At 35.7% G+C, this 23,346-nt stretch overlaps 1 protein-coding gene across 18 annotated transcripts in view; it reads right to left on the bottom strand.

Moving 5' to 3' along the window:
* Positions 1 to 23,346, bottom strand: part of STAG2 (STAG2 cohesin complex component) — a 164,978-nt gene that overhangs the window by 66,223 nt on the left and 75,409 nt on the right. For all 18 annotated transcript variants that reach the window (XM_008273043.4, XM_051826895.2, XM_089323666.1 and 15 more), the window contains 9 exons: positions 21,583 to 21,747; positions 14,887 to 14,983; positions 11,357 to 11,433; positions 10,052 to 10,256; positions 6,900 to 7,051; positions 5,047 to 5,120; positions 3,961 to 4,084; positions 2,772 to 2,870; positions 2,594 to 2,673 (listed from right to left, as the gene is read on the bottom strand). In XM_008273043.4, coding sequence (XP_008271265.1) covers positions 2,594 to 2,673; positions 2,772 to 2,870; positions 3,961 to 4,084; positions 5,047 to 5,120; positions 6,900 to 7,051; positions 10,052 to 10,256; positions 11,357 to 11,433; positions 14,887 to 14,983; positions 21,583 to 21,747 — 1,073 coding nt within the window. The remainder of the gene's footprint in view (positions 1 to 2,593; positions 2,674 to 2,771; positions 2,871 to 3,960; positions 4,085 to 5,046; positions 5,121 to 6,899; positions 7,052 to 10,051; positions 10,257 to 11,356; positions 11,434 to 14,886; positions 14,984 to 21,582; positions 21,748 to 23,346) is intronic.

The raw sequence follows: 23,346 nt of genomic DNA, 5'->3' as shown, positions 1-23,346 counted from the left end.
ATACTTTTTAATCACTGTTAATCACTGTAATATTGTTTTTCAAGCAAATAAGGAAATTATCACCACCATCACAAGAATGCTGTATTAAATAAATTCTCCTTCTATTGATAAACATCAATTGTTTTCAAAAGTGTGGTATTATAAAAAATACAAACTGTAAACATGTCAAATTTTGATAGGTATCACCAAGTTTTTCTCTAAGGGGCTTACACAAATTTATACTCCCGTCAGTGACAATTAAAGAGGGGCAGTGTTGTGCCACAGGAAGCTGACCCAAATGAAGCTCCTGGTTAATGCTAATACACCTGAGAGGGCAGCTGACAATGGTCCAAGTACTTGGGCCCGTGCCACCCACGTGTGAGTCCCAGGTGGAGTCCCAGTCTCCTGGCTTCAGCCATGGCCATTGTGGCCATTTGAGGAGTGAACCAGCAGATGGATGATCTTTCCTGCTGCCTCTCCCTTTCTCTCTTGTAACTATCTTTGAACTAAATAATCAAATCTTTAAAAAGGAAATTTCATGGAGGCAGGCTTTCGGTTTAACATTAAGTGTCTGCTTTAGACTCTGGTATCACATATCATACTGCCTAGATTTCAGTCCCGGCTCAACTTCAGATTGCAGCTTCCTGCTAATACGCATCCTGGAAGGCACAGAGTGATGGCTCAAACAGTTGAGTTCCCAGCACAAAAATGGGATATTTGACTGGCTTCCTAACTCTGAGCCTCCGCCCAGCCCAGACCCAAGTCCTGGTCACTGTGGGCATTTGGAAAGCAAACCAGTAGAAAGGAGCTCTCTGTCACTTTGCCTTTAAAATACACAAAACAGGGACCGGCACTACAGTGTAGTGGGTAAAGCCACCACCTGCAGTGCCAACATCCCATATGGGCACCAGTTCAAGTCCCGGCTGCTCCACTTCCAATCCAGCTCTCTGCTATGGTCTGGGAAAGCAGTAGAAGATGGCCCAAGTCCTTGGGCCCCTGTACCCACGTGGGAGACTCAGAAGAAGCTCCTGGCTCCTGGATTTGGATCAGCACAGTTCTGGCCATTGCAGCCAACTGAGGAGTGAACCAGTGGATGGAAGACCTCTCTCTCTCTGCCTCTCCTTTTCTCTCTGTGTAACTCTGACTTTCAAGTAAATAAATAGATCTTTAAAAAGATAAGGTAAGATAAGATAAAATAAAATAAAATAAAATAAAATACACAGATCTTTGTAAAATAATCAAAACCATGGTGGGTGTTTGCCCCAATGGTTAGGACTCTGGTTAAGCCACTGGATAAGATACTTGTACCTCACATGAGAACCTGGGCCTGATACTCAGCTCTAGCTCCTGTCTCCAGTTTTCTGTTAACAGAGGCAGTGGTGATAGCCCAAGTTCTATGGTTCCTTCCACAAGTATCAACATTTACAGGCATCTGGGGACTGAACCAGTGAATGGGGGGAGCATGCTCTCGCGCTCTCTCTCTCTCTCTCTCTCAATCTCTTTCTGCCTAGTTAACTAATTAAAATTTTTAAATAAAAAATAGAAAACAACAATGATCAGTTAAGGAGAAACAAGAAATCTTGTAAATTCCTGGTGGGAATGTACTTTGGAATGACTATTATATAAAACAATACTGGTGTGTCTTCAAGGAAATTAAACAAATACCATATAATTTGACAATGTCACTTCTGGGTAAACATACAAGAACTGAAAGGAGGGACTTGCACACCTAGGTTCACAGATGCGTTACTTCCAATGGCCAAAAGGTGAAAACAGCCCAAATATTTTATCAATGGGTAGACATAATGTGATAAATATATACAACAAAATATTCAGCCACAAAAAGCAATAGAATTCTAATACATGCTATAATATGGATAAGCATTAAAGATATGTTAAGTAAAATAAGACAAACACAACAGGACAAACATGGATGATTCCACATATATAAATATCTAGAATAAGCAGTCAGAAAGAACAGTGGTTACCAGGGTCTGAGGAAAGTGGGTAAATGGGGAATTAGTGTTTAATGAGTACAGTTTCAGTATGCAACGATGAAAAAGTTCTGGAGATAGACAATAATGATGGTTACAAAAATGTGAATCATAGAACATACATATAAACATTTTTTAAACAGTAAATTTTGTATTATATGTATTTCACCACAATTTTTAAGTGGGAAAATATGAATAGTATCACTATTACCTATTAACATAGAGTATTTCTAAAATTATAAATATTTACAAGGGACCATGAGAAGAGTTAAAAGAGAAGTTTCAGTAAATGCTCATGTTATAAAAGTGTTACAAAATCTTATGAGCACATTTTTAATATACTTAAATGTGTAACTATTTCAATAAAATCAAAAATAGCAAAATAGGAAGAAAAAATAGGCAAGAGAATGGGAACACATGAATTTCTAGCTCAGAATCTCACGGGTTGAATAATTCCAAATTCATCTGTTTCCTTAACTTTATAGGAAGTAATTAAACTTTTAGCTGTAAGACCTCATGACCTAACTGTTAAAATTTAAGCCTAGATGAGTTAGAACAAAGTATTCTCATGTATATTTCAGATTTTTCACATTTGTATTATGCAACAAATACATACTTACTGTAAAACAAGAGTGAGTAATTTTATTGCTTGCACTGCAACATCATATTCTTTGTCAAGGGTCATAGACACAATTCTATCCTATGGCCAAAAGAAGTAAAATATTTTTAAAAGGAAAGTAAGAGGAAAATATTTTCAAATTACAGGTAATTTTTAAATATGTTTAAAGCAATACTAACCTTGAATCGACTGGTAAAAAGTTCCAGTTTGGAATTAAGCTCTTTGTTATAATAAAGTCCTTGTAGCGCAGTAAGACATTTCAGTCTTACCTCACCTTGCTAGAGAAATAAGAGAAGATATGTTAAAACTCTTCATACTTTCAACTTGAATATTTAAAATTCATACAATATTTTCTACTTCCAAATTTTAGCATTTCTTTAGAAACTGCCATCTTTGAGTAAAAATAATAATCAATACATACAAGACTAAATAGCTATGGGGTTACTTATTCTGGAGGTCAAATGATGATTTATTGAAAATTTGTTTAGAATAAAAAAACTACCGTAAAAGATGGTAGTAGCTTTATTCATAGTAAGTTTTTCTGTACAGAAAGTAATGTTTGGAGGAAATGCAAACAAGGTACTTTATAAAGGATACTGAAAAGATTGCCTAAAAAAATAGTAGTTTAAAAATAAAAAGAAGGTGGGCCGGCGCTGCGGCTCACTAGGCTAACCCTCCGCCTTGCGGCACCGGCACACCGGGTTCTAGTCCCGGTCGGGGTGCCGGATTCTGTCCTGGTTGCCCCTCTTCCAGGCCAGCTCTCTGCTGTGGCCCGGGAGTGCAGTGGAGGATGGCCCAGGTGCTTGGGCCCTGCACCCCATGGGAGACCAGGATAAGTACCTGGCTCCTACCACCAGATCAGCACAGTGCGCCAGCCGCAGCGCGCCGGCCGCGGTGGCCATTGGAGGGTGAACCAATGGCAAAAGGAAGACCTTTCTCTCTGTCTCTCTCTCTCACTGTCCACTCTGCCTGTCAAAAAATAAAAAAAATAAAATAAAAAGAAGGTTAGAGGCTACATAAAGCAAGGTATAATATGGCAAAGATATGCATTCTTCAAAAGAGAGGATCAAAACTGATAAAAAATTTAACATATAACACTCAATAATAACAGAGGAACAGCTCCTAATATCTCTGCACAGAAATCAATTCAACAATGACAGTAAAATCAAGTTCCCAGTAATCAAAACATCTAGGGGTCTTTATGTGATAGAGACCAAGTTTTCACAAAGCAGATAGAAAAAAATAATAAAGGCTTATAGGAATGTGGCCCCAGGTATACAGACCTGCAGGTAACTGATTTATGAATTAGAGCTACAGAAATTCATGCCTATATACACACAGAGAAGCAGTCTGTAGAGCATATCTTACCTTATCATGCATAGTCCAACCCACATATTTTAAATAACTGTCATTAAGAAAAGCATCACTATACATCTTCATCCATATGCCAATCTCCTCAATACATATAGCTCGAATTTCAGCTATTGCATCACTGAATGGAAAAAGCAAAAAGTAGGCATAATTAATGCCACTGTAACACAGGACTCACAGTTGATATTCAAGAGTTGCCAAATACTCTATACGCCCTAGTGATATGCCATCACTTTAAGTATTACTGAGGATTAAAGAGCAAAATTGAAGCATGGCCCCAAACACCAGTATCTTATGGTTTACATAGCAAAGCATAATTATCAACACATAAACATCTAAAATCAAAACTATAAGTAAAATCACATCCCACCTTGTGTACCATGCCACATTCCAGACTTCACTCACACCTTTTGGGCATGGTGTGTTCAGAAGATAGCATGCACATTAACTGGATACAGCATAATTTCCAGAGGAGAATTAATTATATATAATATTGAGGGCAAGCTTAACAGAATGAATGATTTTGAATTCATTCTGTACTGGCCAGCGTTGTGGCATAGTGAGTGTCACTTGCAATACCGGCATCCTATATGGGTGCCAGTTGATGTCCCAGCTGCTCTAGTTCCAATCCACCTCCCTGCTAATGGCCTGGGAAAGCAGCAGAAGATAGCAAAAGTATTTGTACCCCTGCCACCCACATGGGAAACCTAGATGAAGCTCCTGGCTATTGTAGCCAGCTGGGGATAAACCAGCAGATGGAAGAGCTCTCCGATTCTCCCTCTCTTTCTGTAATTCTTTCAAACATAAATAAATGTTTAAAAAAATTAAAATATCCAAATTGTTCCATTGATATTCAAACAGAAGAGAAGAGTCAAACAAGTATTGCCCTATTTTTCAGATGGGAAAAACTAAGTTCAGAGAAGTGAAAAGAATTAAGAACAGAGTGAATCAGTGAAAGCTAAGATTCCAATATTCATCTTACTATAACTCTATTCACTAATTTACATTGTTTAACCCAGTAATTATCCAAACTTGAAGATTAAAAAAAAATAGTTACTTACAAAAATAATTATTCTGACTTACCGGTATCTATGTACAAATACTCCTTTAAATATTGCATTCATCATATTCTCTATTTCATCTTGATTTTCTTGAAGCTATAAAGAGGAAAAAAATATTTCCAGTTGTAAAGGAAGAAGACCAGAAAACTCATAAAAAGTTATTACAAGCACCAAAAAGAATTCCGGTCTCTCAAGTATTTGGTGATTACATCAAATTCTGAGTTCTACTAGGCATCAGAAACCACACATAAAATTAATTATGTATCAGTTACCTAATGTAAAGTTCTGTGATTCCTGAAATACATGATTTGGCTTTTAACATCTAGCTGGTAGATAAACTTTGTCTAATGCATACAAGTTTCTATTGCATACAGAACTGTAAAATTTGTTAGATAGTTTACTATTGTATATCATTTATTATATAACATATTCATGTCAGAAACATAACATTTTTTCCTTTTCTTGTTCTTTATATTCTAAGATAGAAGAGTCATTTATGTTAGCTAGTGTCCACGCAAAGAACAAAAGGAATTAACAGTAAAATTAACTAGGAAAAAATTAATATCCCTGCTACATTCTTTTGAGAGAAGACTTACCTGAAACAAACAGGTTAACATTCCTATCTTGGCTAACTTATCTACTACACATATACTTTCGATTCAGAACTTACAAGATAGAATCTTTAGAATCTAAGGACACATTTGTTTTTAGAATGTGTTCTGGCTTTTTGTGGAATTTATTTTTTTCTTTGCATCTTGTATTTCCAAATAATGCTAACAAAAGCATGTACTTATATCATTACAGTCAAAGGTACAGAGTATATTCCAATGTATTTAACACGTAACACTAACTCAAAAGTATTTGTTTCTTATATTTGCATGGAACTTTATTCTCAAAGTCTTTTTACCTTTACCCATTCACTCTATGTTCACAAACTTAAATTTATGTCCCAGAATTAAGCCATAATTTCAAGAACTAATAAGCTTCATTTTCACCTAATAAATCAACCAATGAAATCTATTAAGTAAACTAAGGAAATAAATTAATTTTTCATTTTAAATTATATTAAAAAATGAGGAATTTAGGAATGAGGAAATGCAAGGAGGATTTTTATTATTTGTCTTGATTCATGCATGGTCCTTTATAAAAGTTAGTACTTCAGAAACAGACTATTTAAAATTACAGCTACTACCTCCCCCAAAATTTCAAGCTCAAGCAAATAATTTATGGAATACCGTACCTATTTGAACTCAATAGCATTACCAATATTTTCAAAGTATCAGAATATGCCCGAGACTTAAAAATAAACATTTCTATTATAAAATAGATGAGTATTTTATCACCATGGAAGAGAGAATTTAATTTCAGAACACCAAAAGATCTTATTAAGCATAAGGCTGAAAAAAATATTTTCCTCATTCAAATTTGAATTTGGTGTGCAATCTGTGTTAACCAAATGCCATCTACTATACAAAAAAGAACACTGATTTAGATGGCAGTAAACAGCTTATACATTACTTCTCAAAGTGATCTCACATTTCATTTCACCCAAAGAACAATGTGAGGGAGGGAGTGAAAACATGTATTTTCACAGTAAAGATGAGTACACTAAGCCTTAGATAAATTGTCAGACAGATCTAGGATTCCACATTTAAAGTCAAATACTTTAGTACACAAAAATAGTGAGCATACACACAACGTATTGTTGACGTTGATTTTCAATAAAAGTTCAATTTAGATATTTAAATTATTTGAAAATGTTCAATTTAAATCTTTCAAAAATTATATGACAAACTAGTAAAATTGTATCAGAATTAATGATGATCACACTGGTCACACATTAAAACTCTAAATGTTCAACATGAAAAAATATACCTCTTTCCGCTTTTGTAGCAGGAGTTCTAGCCTCTCATTGGCTCGTTTTCCAATCATTTTACTCCGTTCTGCCTCATACTGTCTTTGTGTATTATCCATATTAATGCTAAGATTTAGTGCCACATTCACCAAAGCTGTCATCAACTTCATAGCTATTTTTAAAAGGGTAAAATGTTGAAATTAGTCTAACAGGTCCAAAAAATTGACAACTTAAAACTAAAAGAGAAATAAATAGTCCACTCTGCTTCTAACAGACAAAATGCAGCTGCGAACAAATAACAAATATAGTAAAATAGCTATACTGTGTTGAAAAATTACTATAAGTTAGTTATCTATATTAAGCACCTCTTGTGGATTATCTCCTAATCCTCACAACATCTCTCAGTGAGTATATCCCCATTTCATTCATGAAGAAATTTAAGTTCAAGAAGATTAAGAAGTTTGTATCAGATATGTAATTTATATAAGTAGTTAAACCATGATTCAAACAAATGTAATCCAACTGAAGACTCTGTTTAAAAGCCACTATTCAATAATAGGCCCCCAAAATGTCCTTTTCCAAAAATCATGAATCCTCTTACAAACAAATTTTAGTTCATACAGAAGTCAATTAGCGAAAGGGAACTTAAAATGTTCAAGACCAAAAACAAAAATGGTTTAGATTTACAAATGTTGAAGAGCTCCATCAGTGTTTCCTTTCCTGAAATATCACTCAGCTACCTAGCATCACAGACATAATGATGAAGTTGTAAATAACAGATCTTATGAAAAAAAAGGAAAAAAATGAAAACAGCAAAATAACATCCAATAAGGTGTTTTTCATAAAATCTCCTCCAGATCTCCACCTGCTCTTACTGAACCTTTAACCCTGAGATAAGACTTTTACTGCCCAGGATTTCAAACATGTTAATCGAAATATTTGATTCTTTTTATATTTATTTGAAAAGCACAGAGCCACAGTGAGAGAGATCTCCCATTTGATAGTTCACACCACCTGCCTATAATTGGACCAAGAACCCAAAACACAATCCACATCTCCCATGTATAGCTGGCATGAATCCAATTCACTTGAGTCATCATTGCTGCCTCCCAGGGTCTGCATTGGTGGGAAGCTGCAAGTGAGGAGCCAGAGTTAGGAGCCAGAGCCGGGAATCAAATCCAGGTACTCAGAATGTGAGATACAGGTATCTTAGCTCCTAAAGTTCTTATCATTTTATGCTTTCTCAAGCTTTTCCCAGAATATTTCTCAGATGATACACTGTAAGATACAGCAAAGCATAACTGTATCTCGCAATTTTCTGCTCAAAGCCATCTTATACATTCAGCAAACCACAGTATCACTCTGATGTAAAATTATTCACATTAGGCCATATTTATTTTTATTTGCTTAAAACTTCAAGTTCTTGACACTGAACGCTATCTTAAGTACATAAAACAATGCCACATTCATTTTCTGACTTCAAATCAAAAAAACAAAACTAGAACCTACAGGAAACCACCTGTTTTATTTTTAAATAATGGAGGTCTTAAAAGGACATCTGTGATCAAAGTATTAATTCTTTGAGAAAATATACTAAAAAAATAAAGATAGAGAATAAAAGTGTTTGAAGTTTGAAATCAAAATGCAATAAAGGCTTAAGATACTATAATAACAATTAAAGCAAGAAAAAACAAAGCCTATTTGATTTACTCAAACTCAAACCAAATAGCCCATATTCAATAACAATATAGTGTATCAGCAATTTAACTTTAGCACAAAGGAGTAATAAAATATTTTATTCATGTAAACACCAATAATCATTGTCCTAGGATTAGCTATGCAAGGTATAAAACTGTAACTCATTTCACTAAAATTTTAGGATCAAAAAATTTAACACAGACTAAAGTCAGCTAAAAACAGTAGAAAAATCAACTTTCCCCAGTGTGATTAACAGAGTAAGCATCAGTCATTAGGGTCTATTCTACCTGGAGGGGCAAATCAGAAACAAACTTTAGGGTCATCAGGATGACATATTTAAAATGATTATGACAGCCTTCCCAAATTTTCCCAAATAACACATATTTTAAGAACCCAATGCATACATACTGGCCAATTTTCCTGTGTGTATAGCATAGTAATCAAATGTTTTCATCACAAGAAAACTGCCATGAGTACTTCAAAGTACGTAGAAAAGTAGAGTTAAAAGTAATTTAGTTTTTGTGAAAAAATGAAATCTGTACATAGTTTGTTTATACTTTTCCAAGACTTCTTATATATTACTTAAAGCATACCTTAACAGAATTGAAGCTGAAAATACCATCCTGGCTGGCACCGCGGCTCACTGGGCTAATCCTCCGCCTGCGGAGCCAGCACCCCGGGGTTCTAGTCCTGGTTGGGGCACCAGAATCTGTCCCAGTTGCTCCTCTTCCAGTCCAGCTCTCTGCTGTGGCCTGGGAAGGCAGTGGAAGATGGCCCAGGAGCTTGGGCCCTGCACCCGCATGGGAGACCAGGAGGAAGCACCTGGCTCCTGGCTTCAGATCGGTACAGCATGCCAGCCGTAGCGGCCATTTGGGGGGTGAACCAATGGAAAAGGAAGACCTTTCTCTCTCTCTCTCTCACTGTCTAACTCTGCCTGTCAAAAAAAGAAAAAAATACCATCCCATTTGAAGTAATTGATTGGGGTGGGGGTAGGGAAGAGTGTCCTGTTTACTGACCACTTTATAAATAAAAGTAGTCCATGTTAACTATTGTTTCCTTTCTCTTTTTATTTTTTAATCATTTGAGAGGCACAGAGATGGAGAGAAAGAAACAGAGAAAGCAAATTAGAGCACCCATTTTCTGTCTCGCTCCCGAAATGCCCACAAAGGCCCCTGGCCAGAAGGAACAGACCAAAGAAGTCAAAACCAAAGCTTGGAGCCAGGGACCTAACCCAGGTCTCCTAGTGGGTAACACGAACTTAGCCCCTGGAGGGATTACTGCTGCCTTCCAAATTTTGTACCAGCAGAAAGCTGAAGTCAAGCACAGAATTCACACAATCTGTCATGTCACATGGGTGTCCCAAAGGGTATCCTGACTGTCAGACCAAATGTCTACTCCTCTCCTTTCTGTTTTAATGAGAACCTTGTTCAACTTTACCCTAAGCAATACAAAGAAAATATTTCCAATTACTAACCTGCCAGGGTGCTTGTATGTCGAAATGCTCTGACTTGTGAGTCAGACAATCCTGTAAGAAGTGAAATGACTGTATCCATCATGTACTCATCATATATGATACTATATTGACATTGCCGTACTAATACGCCAATGAATTCACAAAAACTGGATTTGAACTTTTTCCATTGAGGGCCAGCCATGGTAAGTGGATAATCTCCACTATCCTAGAAGAAAAATCGTAAACAGTGATTTAATTTTCAAAGCAAAACAATGTATAACTTATTTTTGAAATACCCTAGGCAAATGCATGAGAAAGACTAATTTATCTCACCCTTGTTCTCTAATGATTCCTCAAAGCGAGCAGGAAAATAAAGTGTAAAGGTAGAGGTATCTTTGACACTCTTTTATTTAAAATCAAAATGCATATTCTGAATTCAGTTTACCAATAAAAATATATACTAATAACTCAGGGGTTAAACCCTATTCAAAGCAAAGCATTCAACTAATAAGAAGACATATTTATTAAATTTCTCTTTTGCATTCAACTAATAAGAAGACATATTTATTAAATTTCTCTTTTAAAAAGCAAATAAAAATTGCATTTTTAAATGTATTCAGAATGATGGAATCATTTTTCTGCTAGTCTAATGAAATAACGTATGATGTAAATATCAAGGAAAGATAACAGGGTATGTTTTCATTAGCCGTAGGATAGGAAGACAGATTTAAATAATTAATTTTTTTTAAATGAAATACAGCTAGTAAAGCATAGAATGAAAAGGTACTCAAGTTTTCATTTGTACAAAGATAGGGAATTCTCCAATCTCAGATTGAGACTTTCCACAAATCATTAGAAACAATTCCTTAAAACAGATCAACAGCATACAGAAAACAAAGGGTTGCTGACAAGAATATTTTAGAAACAAGGCAATTTTATCAGACGGTACTTTTTAATACAATTTTTTTTATTTTAAGCCATTCCATGTAAAACTTGAATTGTCTCTCTGAAAAATACAGTCCTAATACTCTGCCCAAAAGGTTTCTGTTGCATAGTCTGATTAGCTAATTTAGTTACTATATTGAAATACATCAAATTAATTGTCGCCAGCCACTAGTAAAAGCCTATGGAAAAGTGTTATTAACCCAAATTAACAGATAATGAAACTGACAAGACAATAATTTGTCCAAGGTCACACAGTCATCATCTGGTTAAATCTAAAGGTAAAGCTCTTATCCATACCATTAATACTGAAAATTTAAGAATACTTTTGAGAATAAAATCAATATGCATAAAATTATCAAAACATTTAGGGTAACAAGTTACCTCATCAAATTCTTCAGTCATTTTTCGAATTATCTCAGAGTTCTGCATATGTCTAAACATTTCTGCTGTGACAACTCCTGAAATTTGCAAGTGGCAGAAGTTAATAAATCACCTAACAAAAAAACTGAAGGAAACTTCTAAGTCAAAGAAGTCTACAAGTCACTTGAAAAAGGTGTATTTTTTCATTGCATTATCATTACCTATAATAATCACCTATAATGACAATGATAAATAAAGCACAAATGCCACTTTCATCATGCACAAGAAAACAGTCCCACACTTCTAACATTTTTCTTTCTAGCACAGCTTTGGTCATTCCTACTGGACTTACTTTACTCATATTAGTATAGTGTTGTCCTTCAGAATCTACTCAGAATTGCTTTCAAAAACCCTCAATACCCAAATCTGCAAATGTTCAAGTCTCTTAGGAAAATCATAGTATTTGCCAATATCCTATACATATCCTCTTGAATACTTTAAATCATATCTAGACTATTTATAAATGAATAAAAGTATCATTAATAAAAGAATATAAATGCCACATAAATAGTTGTATGATTTAGTAAATAATGACAAGAAACAAAGTCTACACAAAGTAGATATATTTTTTCCAAAAAATTTTATGTATATCCAGGGATATAGAACTTAAAAATATAGAAGGCCAAGTGTACTGACTTTGCCCTTTTAACATGAGTGAGACAACATGGGTGGGGAGGTGGGGGATGGCAAGAATTTTAGAATTTTCAAGGATGGGAGATGATAGAAGGAAGAGTATACATTAAAATAAATGAAAAATATCCAAGTGGAGGTCAAACATCAAAAGAAGTATTTCAAGGAAACACGACATTGTAGGAAGATTAGGTACACTGGTACCTCTGATGGGGTATCAATAGAGGGAGAGGAAGTCAGGGATGATAGTGGGGCAAGGACAGGCAAGACAGACAGAGGAAAGAAGGTAATGCAAATACAAAAACTGTATTTTCAAACCCATATTCTTAGTGTTGGATTATTTATTTACTTACCAACCTTGTCACTAGGAATACCATAAATATAGTAACATCTAAAAGAATGTCTTGTCACAAAAGATAATATTTATAAATTGGATACAATAAATATATATGCTTGGATTTTGTGTGTCTGTGTTTATACATAGCTGCAAAGCTATGATCCCAACTTCACAGATGAGGAAACTTGAGTCTAATACTCAGATAAACTAAATAGTTTAGGATAATTCATCCATATTATATTCTCCTCTCTGAGTGAGATTAATTTCCAGTGGTGACTCAAAGAGCCCTTACCTACCAAAACCTGAAAAAAAAAAAAAAAAAAAAACAAGTAATTGCTTTTAAAAAGAAAAAAGATTGATGAATTCAAAAGAAAGCATCATTTCTCTGGTTGCAGAAAACAATCTCAAAAATCTTTTGAAAGACCTTGATTCTAATCTAGAATCATGTATATCCCTTAATAATTTTCCCAGACTAGTATTAGTTAGGTACTGTACACTTGGTAGTATTACAGAAGGACAAGCAACTCAATCCCTGAAATAAGTACACTTATTTTGTACATTTTAGAAGCACCTGATTTCTAAAGCAACCACCTCCCTCCTCACACCCCACCCCACGGGGCAACCCTGGCCAAACCAGCCAGAAACCCAAAATTACATAGCATTGGGCCTCAGAGCAGGAAAGAAATTATCTGTCACAAACCACATTTAACCCCAGAGTTGGGTGTGACGCCACCATTAGAACAGCATATCAGAGCCCAATGCCCAAAAACTGTGGGGGAGATGAATTGAGACTGCTAAAAAATGATACATAAAAATTAAAAAACAAAAATAAAGCAAGGAAACAACATTGGCCAGAGTCACAATAAAAAAAAAAAGGCAGTCTGGGACCATTCAGCGTAGGGCCAAACATCCTTCCACACCTCAACAGCCATAGAATGCATCTTTGTATTAAATACAGCAAAATAACTGATCTGATGTTCATGAGGACAACTCTGAGTTCACAATAAAAGGATAAAGTATAGAAGTTATAATTAAAGAAGTTTCTAACTCATGTATGAAAGAATTCTATCAACAATTCTGTGTAAAAGTATTTAATGATATCAACTTTTCAATTAGATAAATTCCCCTTGGTGGAAGTTGATTGATTCAGAAATATGATTGGCAGTGTTCAAATCGATCGGATAATTTAAGTTTTAAGCACCTTAAATTTTTAGACATCCTGACAATCTAGTTTGCAAGGAGGTATATCCAAATGTTAATTAAAGTAAGCTGGTTCTTTAATACTTCTTCCTTATTTGTCTAAATTCATTCTCTAGCATCTTAACTTTTTACATCTATTATTAAGCAAACTTTCTTCATGGTTTTCTAATGTCCATGGTTATTTCTCTGTGTATTCCACTTTTATAAAAATGGAAAACCCCTAGAAAAGTGCATAAAATGTTATTTGCCTAGGCATCTTCTAGAATTTCAAGGATGACCCAAGTATTAGAAAGACACATGATACATCAGAACCTGAGCATGATCTTGACTCACTCATTGGCTGATCTAGAAGAGGATGTATGACTTGACTTACATAATATTTTTTCCCTGCTAAATGTCTGCCTAAGTTTCCCTCCTCCCAGAAAAAAAAAAGGTCAATAGTTTGTACTTTACCCACTCCAACCGCAAAATCTTTGAAAATAAAGTAAAACCACTTTATAAAAATGATCCTACTATCCACTACAGAATTTCTCTAAGAACCAATAATCTCCTTAACACCTTATTTAATTTACTTACTTACTTACTGTTATTTGTGGCACTTTTTAATACCCTACACTTTAAAAGTCTCTGTCACTTGAACATGTATCTCTATATTATCTTTCTCCTTCCTTCTTTTTTCTTTTTTTTTTTTTTGACAGGCAGAGTGGACAGTGAGAGAGAGACAGAGAGAGAAAGGTCTTCCTTTGCCGTTGGTTCCCCCTCCAATGGCCGCCGCTGCAGCCGGCGCACCGCGCTGATCCGATGGCAGGAGCCAGGAGCCAGGTGCTTTTCCTGGTCTCCCATGGGGTGCAGGGCCCAAGCACCTGGGCCATCCTCCACTGCACTCCCTGGCCATAGCAGAGAGCTGGCCTGGAAGAGGGGCAACCAGGACAGAATCCGGCGCCCCAACCGGGACTAGAACCCGGTGTGCCGGCGCCGCAAGGTGGAGGATTAGCCTAGTGAGCCACGGCGCTGGCCTTCTCCTTCCTTCTTAATCTATTTCTATTTTCCTAAAACAAGATGCTCAAAGTAGGAAATATATCTAATAAAAGTAACATAACAATTATAAATTGCCAAGTTTTTAACTAACATTCACAGATGAATACAATTTTGTGAACAGACTTTCGTACTTCGTTCTTAGCTTTTTACTTACACTATGGATGAATATAATGTAAATAATTCAATTATCTTGTGGCTATTTTCCATATAAAATGCTAACTTTCTTCAGGTAGAACAACAAAAAAGTGACCATTTAAGAGCTGTTTACAAAATAAATATATCTTACCTTTACAGCCTGAACACTGAATAAAAAAGTTGATAAGATCAAGGAGTGCTATATCTCGGTCATGCTTGTATGATTCTATCCAATCATCTACCACCGACTATAACAGAGGAAAAAAATACAATAATTAGTTTTTTTCTTCTCTAAGGTCCAATTAATCTGATGAAAGTCAGAAAATCCAACATTATTAAATATCACATTAAATTAACATGTGTTTGTATACTGAAATTTAAAGTTCTATTTTAAGAGTAAAATAGAAACAAATTAATAATATAATTGCCTGATAGTAAAATATGACAATCATTCTTCTATAATTATAAGATCTGAAAACTCCAAGTCTATAAAGTGTAATTACCTATTATTTCTTAATGACATAAAAGGCATCCTAGGAAACATTAAAATTCAACTCATTTTGCTACAATATTATAATTGACAATATTTAAATATTAGCACAGTAGTGGAATAAAAATTTTTTTAAAAATTAAAGACATGAATGCCTGGGTTAATGAGGAAATGCTGAACAAAATAACATGGATTTTTCTGAAAAGTGAGCATAAATACTCCCATGTTAAAAAGGTAAACTGAATGCTAAATACTAAATGAAGGCAAAAAAAAAGTTCATAGATCTAACGAGTTAATACCGTTAGATGTCTATGCTTTAGAGTTTATCTACAGATTCATTAAAATCCCTATCAAAATTTCAATTGACTATGTTACACAAATTAAAATGCTGATTCTAAAACTCTTACAAGGGATCCTGGACAGCCAAACTTATTTGAAAAAGAACAAAGCTGGAAGACTCATACTTCATGATTTTGAAACTTACAATGCTACATTAATCAAGATAATGTAGTACTAGCAGAAAGACAGACATGTACATTAATGGAATAAAATTCAGAATTTAGAAATAAAACCTTATGTTGATAGTCACTGGATTTTCAATGGGTGTTAAGACCATTCAATACGGGGAAGAATAGTCTTTTTAACAAATAGTCCTGGGACAAGATATACTCATTCAAAAGAATGAAATTGGATCCTAAATAATACCTTATACAATATTGAGTTCATATGGATCAAAGAACTAGCCAGAAAAGCTAGAGCTACAAAATTCTTAGAATACATAAATCTCTGTACCTTTTCATTTGACAAAGCCTTCTCAGATACTAGACCAAAAGCACAAGCAACAAAAGGGGGGAAAATTCTCACCTTTTCCAAAATACTGCAAAGGATTTCATTTAAAAACACACACACACACACACACACACACACACACAGAAATAACAAATCACAAAATGGGACAGCATATCTGCAAATCATGTATCTGATAACAGATTTGTGCCCAAAATATAAAAAGAACTCTTACAATTCAATAAAAAAAAAGTCAGCCAAACAATCTGATTAAAAATATCGGCAGGAGTGGGAGTTTGGCACAGTGACTGAAGTGCTACTTGAGACGGCTGCATCTCATATTGAAAGGATTCATGTGAGTCCCAACTACTCTGCTTCTAACCAATTTCCTGCTACTGCACATGTTGGGAGGTAGCAGGAGCTGGCTTAAGTGCTGAGGTCACTGTCAACCATTTCAGAAAACCAGACTGAGTTCTGGACTCCTAGTTTCAGTCTGGCCCAGCCCTAGCTGGCTGCTGCAGGTATTTGAGGAGTGAAGCAGCAGATGGAAGATCTTTCCTTGTTTCTGTCTTGTAGATAAATATGAAAATACAAAAATCTTAAAAAGTATATATGTGATCATATCAGAATAATGATACACAAGTAGTCAATAAGCACATGAAAAAATTATTAGCTATCAAGGAAATGCAAATCAAATACCACTCTGTACCCACTAAGATGGCTATAATAAAAATATAGATAACAACAAGCACTGAGAAAGATATACAGAAATAGAATGCTCAAACACTGCTGGTAGGAATGTAAAATGGTGTAGCCACTTTGGAAGAAGTTTGGCGGCTACTCAAAAGGTTAAATATAGAAGTCACCATATGGCACTGCAATTTGACTCTCAGGTATATTATTACCCAAGAGAAATGGAAACAAAAATATATATCCAAACAAAAACTTACATGGAAATATACTTAACAATATTATTCACAGGACTGATGTTGTGGGATAGCAGGTTTAGCCTCTGTCTGTGGCACCAGCATCCCATATGTGCGCCAGATGGAGACCCGGCTGCATCACTTCCAATTCATCTCCCTGCTGGTGTGCCTGGTAAAGTAGAGGAAGATGGCCCAAGTGCTTGAGCCCTTGTACCCATGTGGGAGACCTGGAACAAGTTCCTGGCTCCTGGCTTTAGCTTGGCTCAGCCACAGCTGTTGCACCCATCTGGAGTGTTAACCACCAGATACAAGATTGATTCTCTCTCTTCCTATCTCTCCTACTCTGTCTGTGACTCTGCCTTTCAAATAAATTTAAAAAAAAAAAAAAACAGTATTACTCACATTGGTCAAAACATGGAAACAAGCCAAATGCATATCAAGGAATGAATGGATAAACAAAGGCGGTAAATCCATACAATGGAATATGTTTGACAAGAAAAAAAGAATGAACTTACAATACAAGCTACAACATGGATGAACCTTGATAATATGCTAAGTCAAAGAAACCACTCATAAAAAACAAGAATTACATGATCCAATTGATATGAAAAGTCCAAAATAGGCAAATTACATAAAGTGAATTTGTGGTAGCCTAGACCTGAGGAAAGGGAAGTGACTGCTAACAGGTATGAGAATTCTTTTTCTAGGACGTTGAAAATATTCTAATATTAGACTGTAATGGTGATTCACACGATTAGATGAATACACTAAAAACAGTAGAATTTACACCTTAAAAGGGTGAATTTTATGGTATGTGAGATATTGCAATAGTTCTATTTTATATTTATTTTATTTGCTTGAAGGGCGGGGGTAGGGAGGATAGAGAGAGAGATCTATCTGCCATTTCACTCCTCCAATGCCTGCCTGCAACAGCCAAGACTAAGCCAGGCCAAAGCCAGGAGTCAAGAAATCAATCAGGTGGTAGGAACCAGAGTACCTGAGCCATCACCTGATACCTCCCAGGGTACACATTAGCAGGAAGCTGGAATCTTGGGGTGGCGTGGGAAGGGGCACCTGACCAGAATGAACATATTCAAGCCCTATGATGTTAGTGTCCCACCAGCAATTTAACCACTGTGCCAAATGCCCGCTGTATCTAGTAATGCTTTAAAAAAGAAAACAGGACAGAACTAAAAATAAAAGCAGTACTTCATTCCTTTGGTGGCAGAAAAAGTAACTTCAAAACTAATTTTTAAAAAAGGTAAATAAAGCAAATCAAAATCAAGATGATAAACAATAGCTAATATAAAAAAAGTCACAAGGGGAAACGTTTCTAAGTTCTATGCTAATAAATATATAACCCCTATCATCTAAAAGTTGTACTTTGGAAATTTATATTTATTAAATAAAAGTTAAAAAAATATATATATATAACCCAGGTAAAAACAGGGACTAAAATACGTATAATTTAATGTACCAAAAAAAAAAAAAACCCTATGGTTACACAATAAAGAAATAAGGAACTATTACCTTAGTATTTCCTGGCTCATGAATGACTGGAATTATTCTAAAACTTTACTTAATTTCTACATCTTAATCTTTTTCCATATTTCACAACAGCTTTTGTATATTAACCAACACAATTTACACAGAAAATTTAAGATTTTTCCCAAATAACAATGTGGGCAATAGCAAGAGAATATATTATATTATAATTAGATTGTGATCATTTAAATACATGGTACATAATTAAATTCTTAAAAATATTAAATGAGTTTGAGTACAGCTCTACACCTGATTCTAGTTTCTATTAATATACACCATGGAAGGCATAAGTTGATGGCTCAAGTAGTTAGATTTTTCTCACTCAAGTGGGAGAACCAGACTGAGTTCCCAGCTCCTGGGCATTTGGGAGTAAATCAGAAAATCGAAAGCGGGGAGTGCAACCAGTGCATGGGCAAGTGGGAGTGCAGAAGAGTGGACACGGGTGTGAGTGTGTGGGCATGTGGGTATGTTTGTATGGGTGTCTTTAATTTAAAAGAATAAAAATATGGCCCCAGTAAGAGGTGGGGTCTATATCCCCTTCCCTACATCAGAATGCAGTGATGCTACCAAGATTAGGTCTCAGAAGGCCATGTAATCATCTACATTGGTCTGTTGAAGCACTAGCAAACTGAATACTACCTTTCAGAATATTCTCTGCAAACTCAGCTGTATCATAAGCCCAAGCTACACGGAAAGGTCATTTGTGGGTTCTACTGATAAGAGTTCTGAGCCCTGCCTTCCAGTTATTAGAGACTAGTCATCAAATATGAGAAAAGAAGTTTCCAGATGATTATGTACTCTGTGTTACTGTCAGGCATTCAACCTATTCCAATTTAGGCCTCAGCCATCAGGAAGCAGAATTAAATTTCCCACTTAGTTCTGCCTGTATTACAGACCCACAAAATCATTAAACAATAAAACAGTGGTTATTTCACATCACTATAGTAGGGGAAGAGACCATTATCCAATCAAAAGAAAAAACAATTGGGGTCAATTTGTGGCATAGCGTGTTAAGCATATGGATCCCATATGGATGCCAGTTTGAGTCCCAGCTGCTTCATTTCCAATCCAGCTCCCTGCTAATACACCTAGCAAAGCAGTGGACGATGACACAAATGCTAGAGTCCCTGCCACCCACCTGGGAGACCTGAATGAAGTTGCTGGCTACAGACTTCAGCCTGGTCCAATCCTGGCCATGCAGCCATTTAGGGAGTGAACCAGCAGATAAAGATCTCTCTTTTTCCCTCTCTAACTCTGTCCTTCAAATAAATAAATATTTAATAAATAAACTATTTTAAAAAATAATTCATGAAGATAAAATAGAATTTACAAAAGGAAGACAGATTGCTATAATTTAAAAATAAAATAAATGTGGAGCCATCAATGTGGTGCAGTAGGTTAAGCTGTCATCTGAGATGCCTGCATCCAATATGAAGGGCTGTTCAATTCCCAGCTACTCCAATTCCAATCCAACTCCCTGCTAATGTACCTGAGAAAGCAATGGAAGATGGCCCAAGTGCTTGGACCCCTGGAACCCAAGTGAGAGACCCAGATGGAGTTCTAGGATCCTGACTTTGGCCTGGTCCAGCAACAGCCATTGTGGCCATTTGGAGAGTGAACAAGCAGGTGGATGATTCTCTAACTCTGCCTTTCAAATAAATAAATCTATTTTTAAAACTGTAACCTATCACATAAAGATATGTCTAAAATTTTTAACCATAATGTGTTGATTTAATCTCATTGACAGAATTAATCCAAAAGGGTAAATGGGTACAGGAAGGTAATTTATTAAATTAAGGAGTAACGGGTTGGCACTGTGGCATAGCAGGTAAAGCTGTCGCCTGCAGTGCTGGCATCCCATATGGGCTCTGGTTCAAGTCCTGGCTGTTCCACTTCCAAAGCAGTAGAAGATGGCCCAAGTCCTTGGGCCCCTGAACCCACATGGAAGACCCGTAAGAAGCTCCTGACTTCGGTCTGGCCAACCTCCAATCAATGCAGCCATTTGGAGAATGAACCGGCAGATGGAAGATCTCTATCTCTCTCTTTCCCTTTCTATAACACTGCCTTTAAATTAAGGAGTGCCTAAATAAACCGGAGACATTATTTTTGAAAGCAAAATTCACAATAAAAACAATCACTTAAAACATTAAAAAAGAGAAGATTCCACATCCTGATTACAACTACAGAAAAGCAAACTTAAATAGACCAATAAGGGTGAATAGAATGCCGTGAATAAATCTGCTATCAGTTCTTTAATCTGTAAAACTGATGATAACTCAAACCCCTAAAGTATTTCTTCATGTAAAACTGTTCATTATTCCCAATAACATTCTAAATTTTGTTTGCAGAACAGCAAGTATCTACTATAGTAAACTCTGTATTTAAACAAGTTTTTGCATTTCATCTATTAACAAAAAGACTAAATGGCTACTTCTCAGAAAATAAACTGTGTGAGCCTATTGTTGATTACAGTTGAAAAGTTATTCTCTGAAGTTTTTATAAATGAAATAAAAACTTTAAGTATGCATTTTCATTGCTATGGTTTAGCAAACAACATGAATACTCAGCTTTCTACCATCATAAATTATGCAGATAAAACATAATTAGGATGATTTGACATGGACATGCCTCCAACTTTTTACTCTTCTGCTGTGAAGCAGGCACAAGTAATAAAATCTGTAATAGAAAACTGATCAAAATTCAATTCACTAAAGTGGCTAATGTTATATTAGGCCACTCAACCAAGAATCCTACATGGGCAGAGGACTTCATATCTTAATGGCAGCTATGTAAATCCAGGGAAAACTGAAACCCCATAGCCAGGATTTACATCAGCATATTTTTGACCAAACAGGTATTTTTTTAATTTTATGCTACTAAAAGAAAATAATGTAGCCAAAAAACAACTTAAAACACAGTTTTAAAGTCTTATATTTGAACAAAGAGATCTCTAGAGTTTTTTTCCCTTAATTTGTTGCTTTTTCTATTAAGTAGCTTATTTTTTAAAAGCAATCAGAAAAAAAAAAGCAGAGCAACACTTGATATTACTCAAAAAGTTTAAAACACACAAATTAAATGGGAAGAACATGATTAATATTACCTGCATAGCACTTTTGCCCATTTTAACAACCTCAAACAACATCATGTTTTCCACTCCATTCTGTTGGTGATGACCATTCATTCGGTTTGGACCAGAAGGAGGTTTCCCTCCACCATTTCCACTTTTGGCCTTTTCTCCTGGGCCCTTTTTGCCTTTTTTACAAGTCTGCATAACGAAAAAATAAAGTTGGTTAAGTAATAATACTATCCTTGAGAGTTCAAAACAGCTACAGAAAGCAGCTGATAAATTATATCAGGGTACATCATTGTGCTGAAACTAAACTTGCAGAGGAATGTCAACCACATGAGGGTACTTCAAAGAACACCAAGGAAAAATGGAATCAAAAGATGTTTACTTCACTGCGAAAAATTTTGAAATCCATGAATAGTATTTTCATAATACACATTCTCCATTAACATTTTGCAGACTCTTCACAAATGTTAAAAGAAGCTCAATATTCCTTGAATCTAAATTTGCTAGAAAGATCAACTACAATGAAACAAAATCCAGATTAAAGCTATCTTGAAAATTGTGAAATCGCAAATCCTCAAAATATCAATGTTTGAAAACCTCTACTAAAAAGATATGTGAGTTATAATCAGAGAAATCCCTAGTGTACTAAATCAAGACTTACTGTCTTAATTCAACATTTTTAACTATTTCTATTGTGATCCTTATAAATCAGAACAAAGAATTCTGAACAGTATGAATAGGTCCTCATTCTTGTTCTGGACTCTCCCTCCAACATTTATCATGAATATTTTGATTAGTAAACACTATGGAAAGGAAGTCCCATTACAAAAAGTTGTCATTATTAAGGTGGGCATTTCATGAATCACTGAAAAGTTTCCTCGCATGCCTTATTTAAAAACTATCGCGATACAAACAAAACACCTATTATGCCTTCTTCAAGAAAAGCCATTCCTTATTTCCTTTCTTTTTTTAAAAAGATTTATTGATTCATTTGAAAGAGTTACACAGAGAAAGCAGGACAGGCAGAGAAAGAGAAAGCGAGGTCTTCTATCCGCTGGTTCACTCCCCAATTAGCCACAACAGCTAGAGCTGCGCTGATCCGAACCCAGGAGCCAGGAGCTTCTTCCGGTTCTCCAATGCGGTGCAGGGACCCTGGGTCTTGGGCCCTCAGCCACTGCTTTTCCAGCCCATAGCAGAGACCTGGATCAGAAGTGGAGCAGCCGGAACTCAAACCAGTGCCCATATGGGATGCCGGCGTGGCAGGCAGCGGCTTTACTCACTATCCCACAGCACCGGCCCTGCCTATCTCCTTTCTAAAATGCCAGAGTTGAATTAAAATCTACAGAAAAATATTTTTAACCCTTAGATTTAATGATTTCTAAAGTCTCTTTCTGACCCGCACTCTTCTGTGATCTAGACAGCGAGGGCCAGCAAACTTTGTATAAAGCATCAGAGAATGAGTTATGTTAGGCTTTGTAGGTCACGTACCATTTCTGTCACATCGAACTCCCTCAAAAATGTAAAAAACCCTCATCACTCTGGGTGCAAAAACAAGACATGGTTTGTAGATCCCTGATCCAAAACTACTCTACTCTTAATCATCCCCAATACCTGAAAGTATTACTTGTTAAATCAGAGTATTTTGTTTCATTATTTTAAAGATTTGTTTTTTGAAAGGTAGAGTTAAAGAGCAGGAGAGGGAGAGGCAGAGGGAGAAGTCTTCCATCCGCTGGTTCATGCCCTAAATGCCCATTAATGGCCAGGACAAAGACAGAAGCCAGGAGTTTTTCC

The sequence above is a fragment of the Oryctolagus cuniculus genome, chromosome X (genome assembly GCF_051225735.1).
Source record: "Oryctolagus cuniculus isolate XC-2025 breed Fujian yellow rabbit chromosome X, ASM5122573v1, whole genome shotgun sequence".
Classification (NCBI taxonomy): domain Eukaryota; kingdom Metazoa; phylum Chordata; class Mammalia; order Lagomorpha; family Leporidae; genus Oryctolagus; species Oryctolagus cuniculus.
The sequence above is the reverse complement of the archived record's forward strand: the minus strand, read 5'-3'. Positions and strand labels throughout refer to the sequence as shown.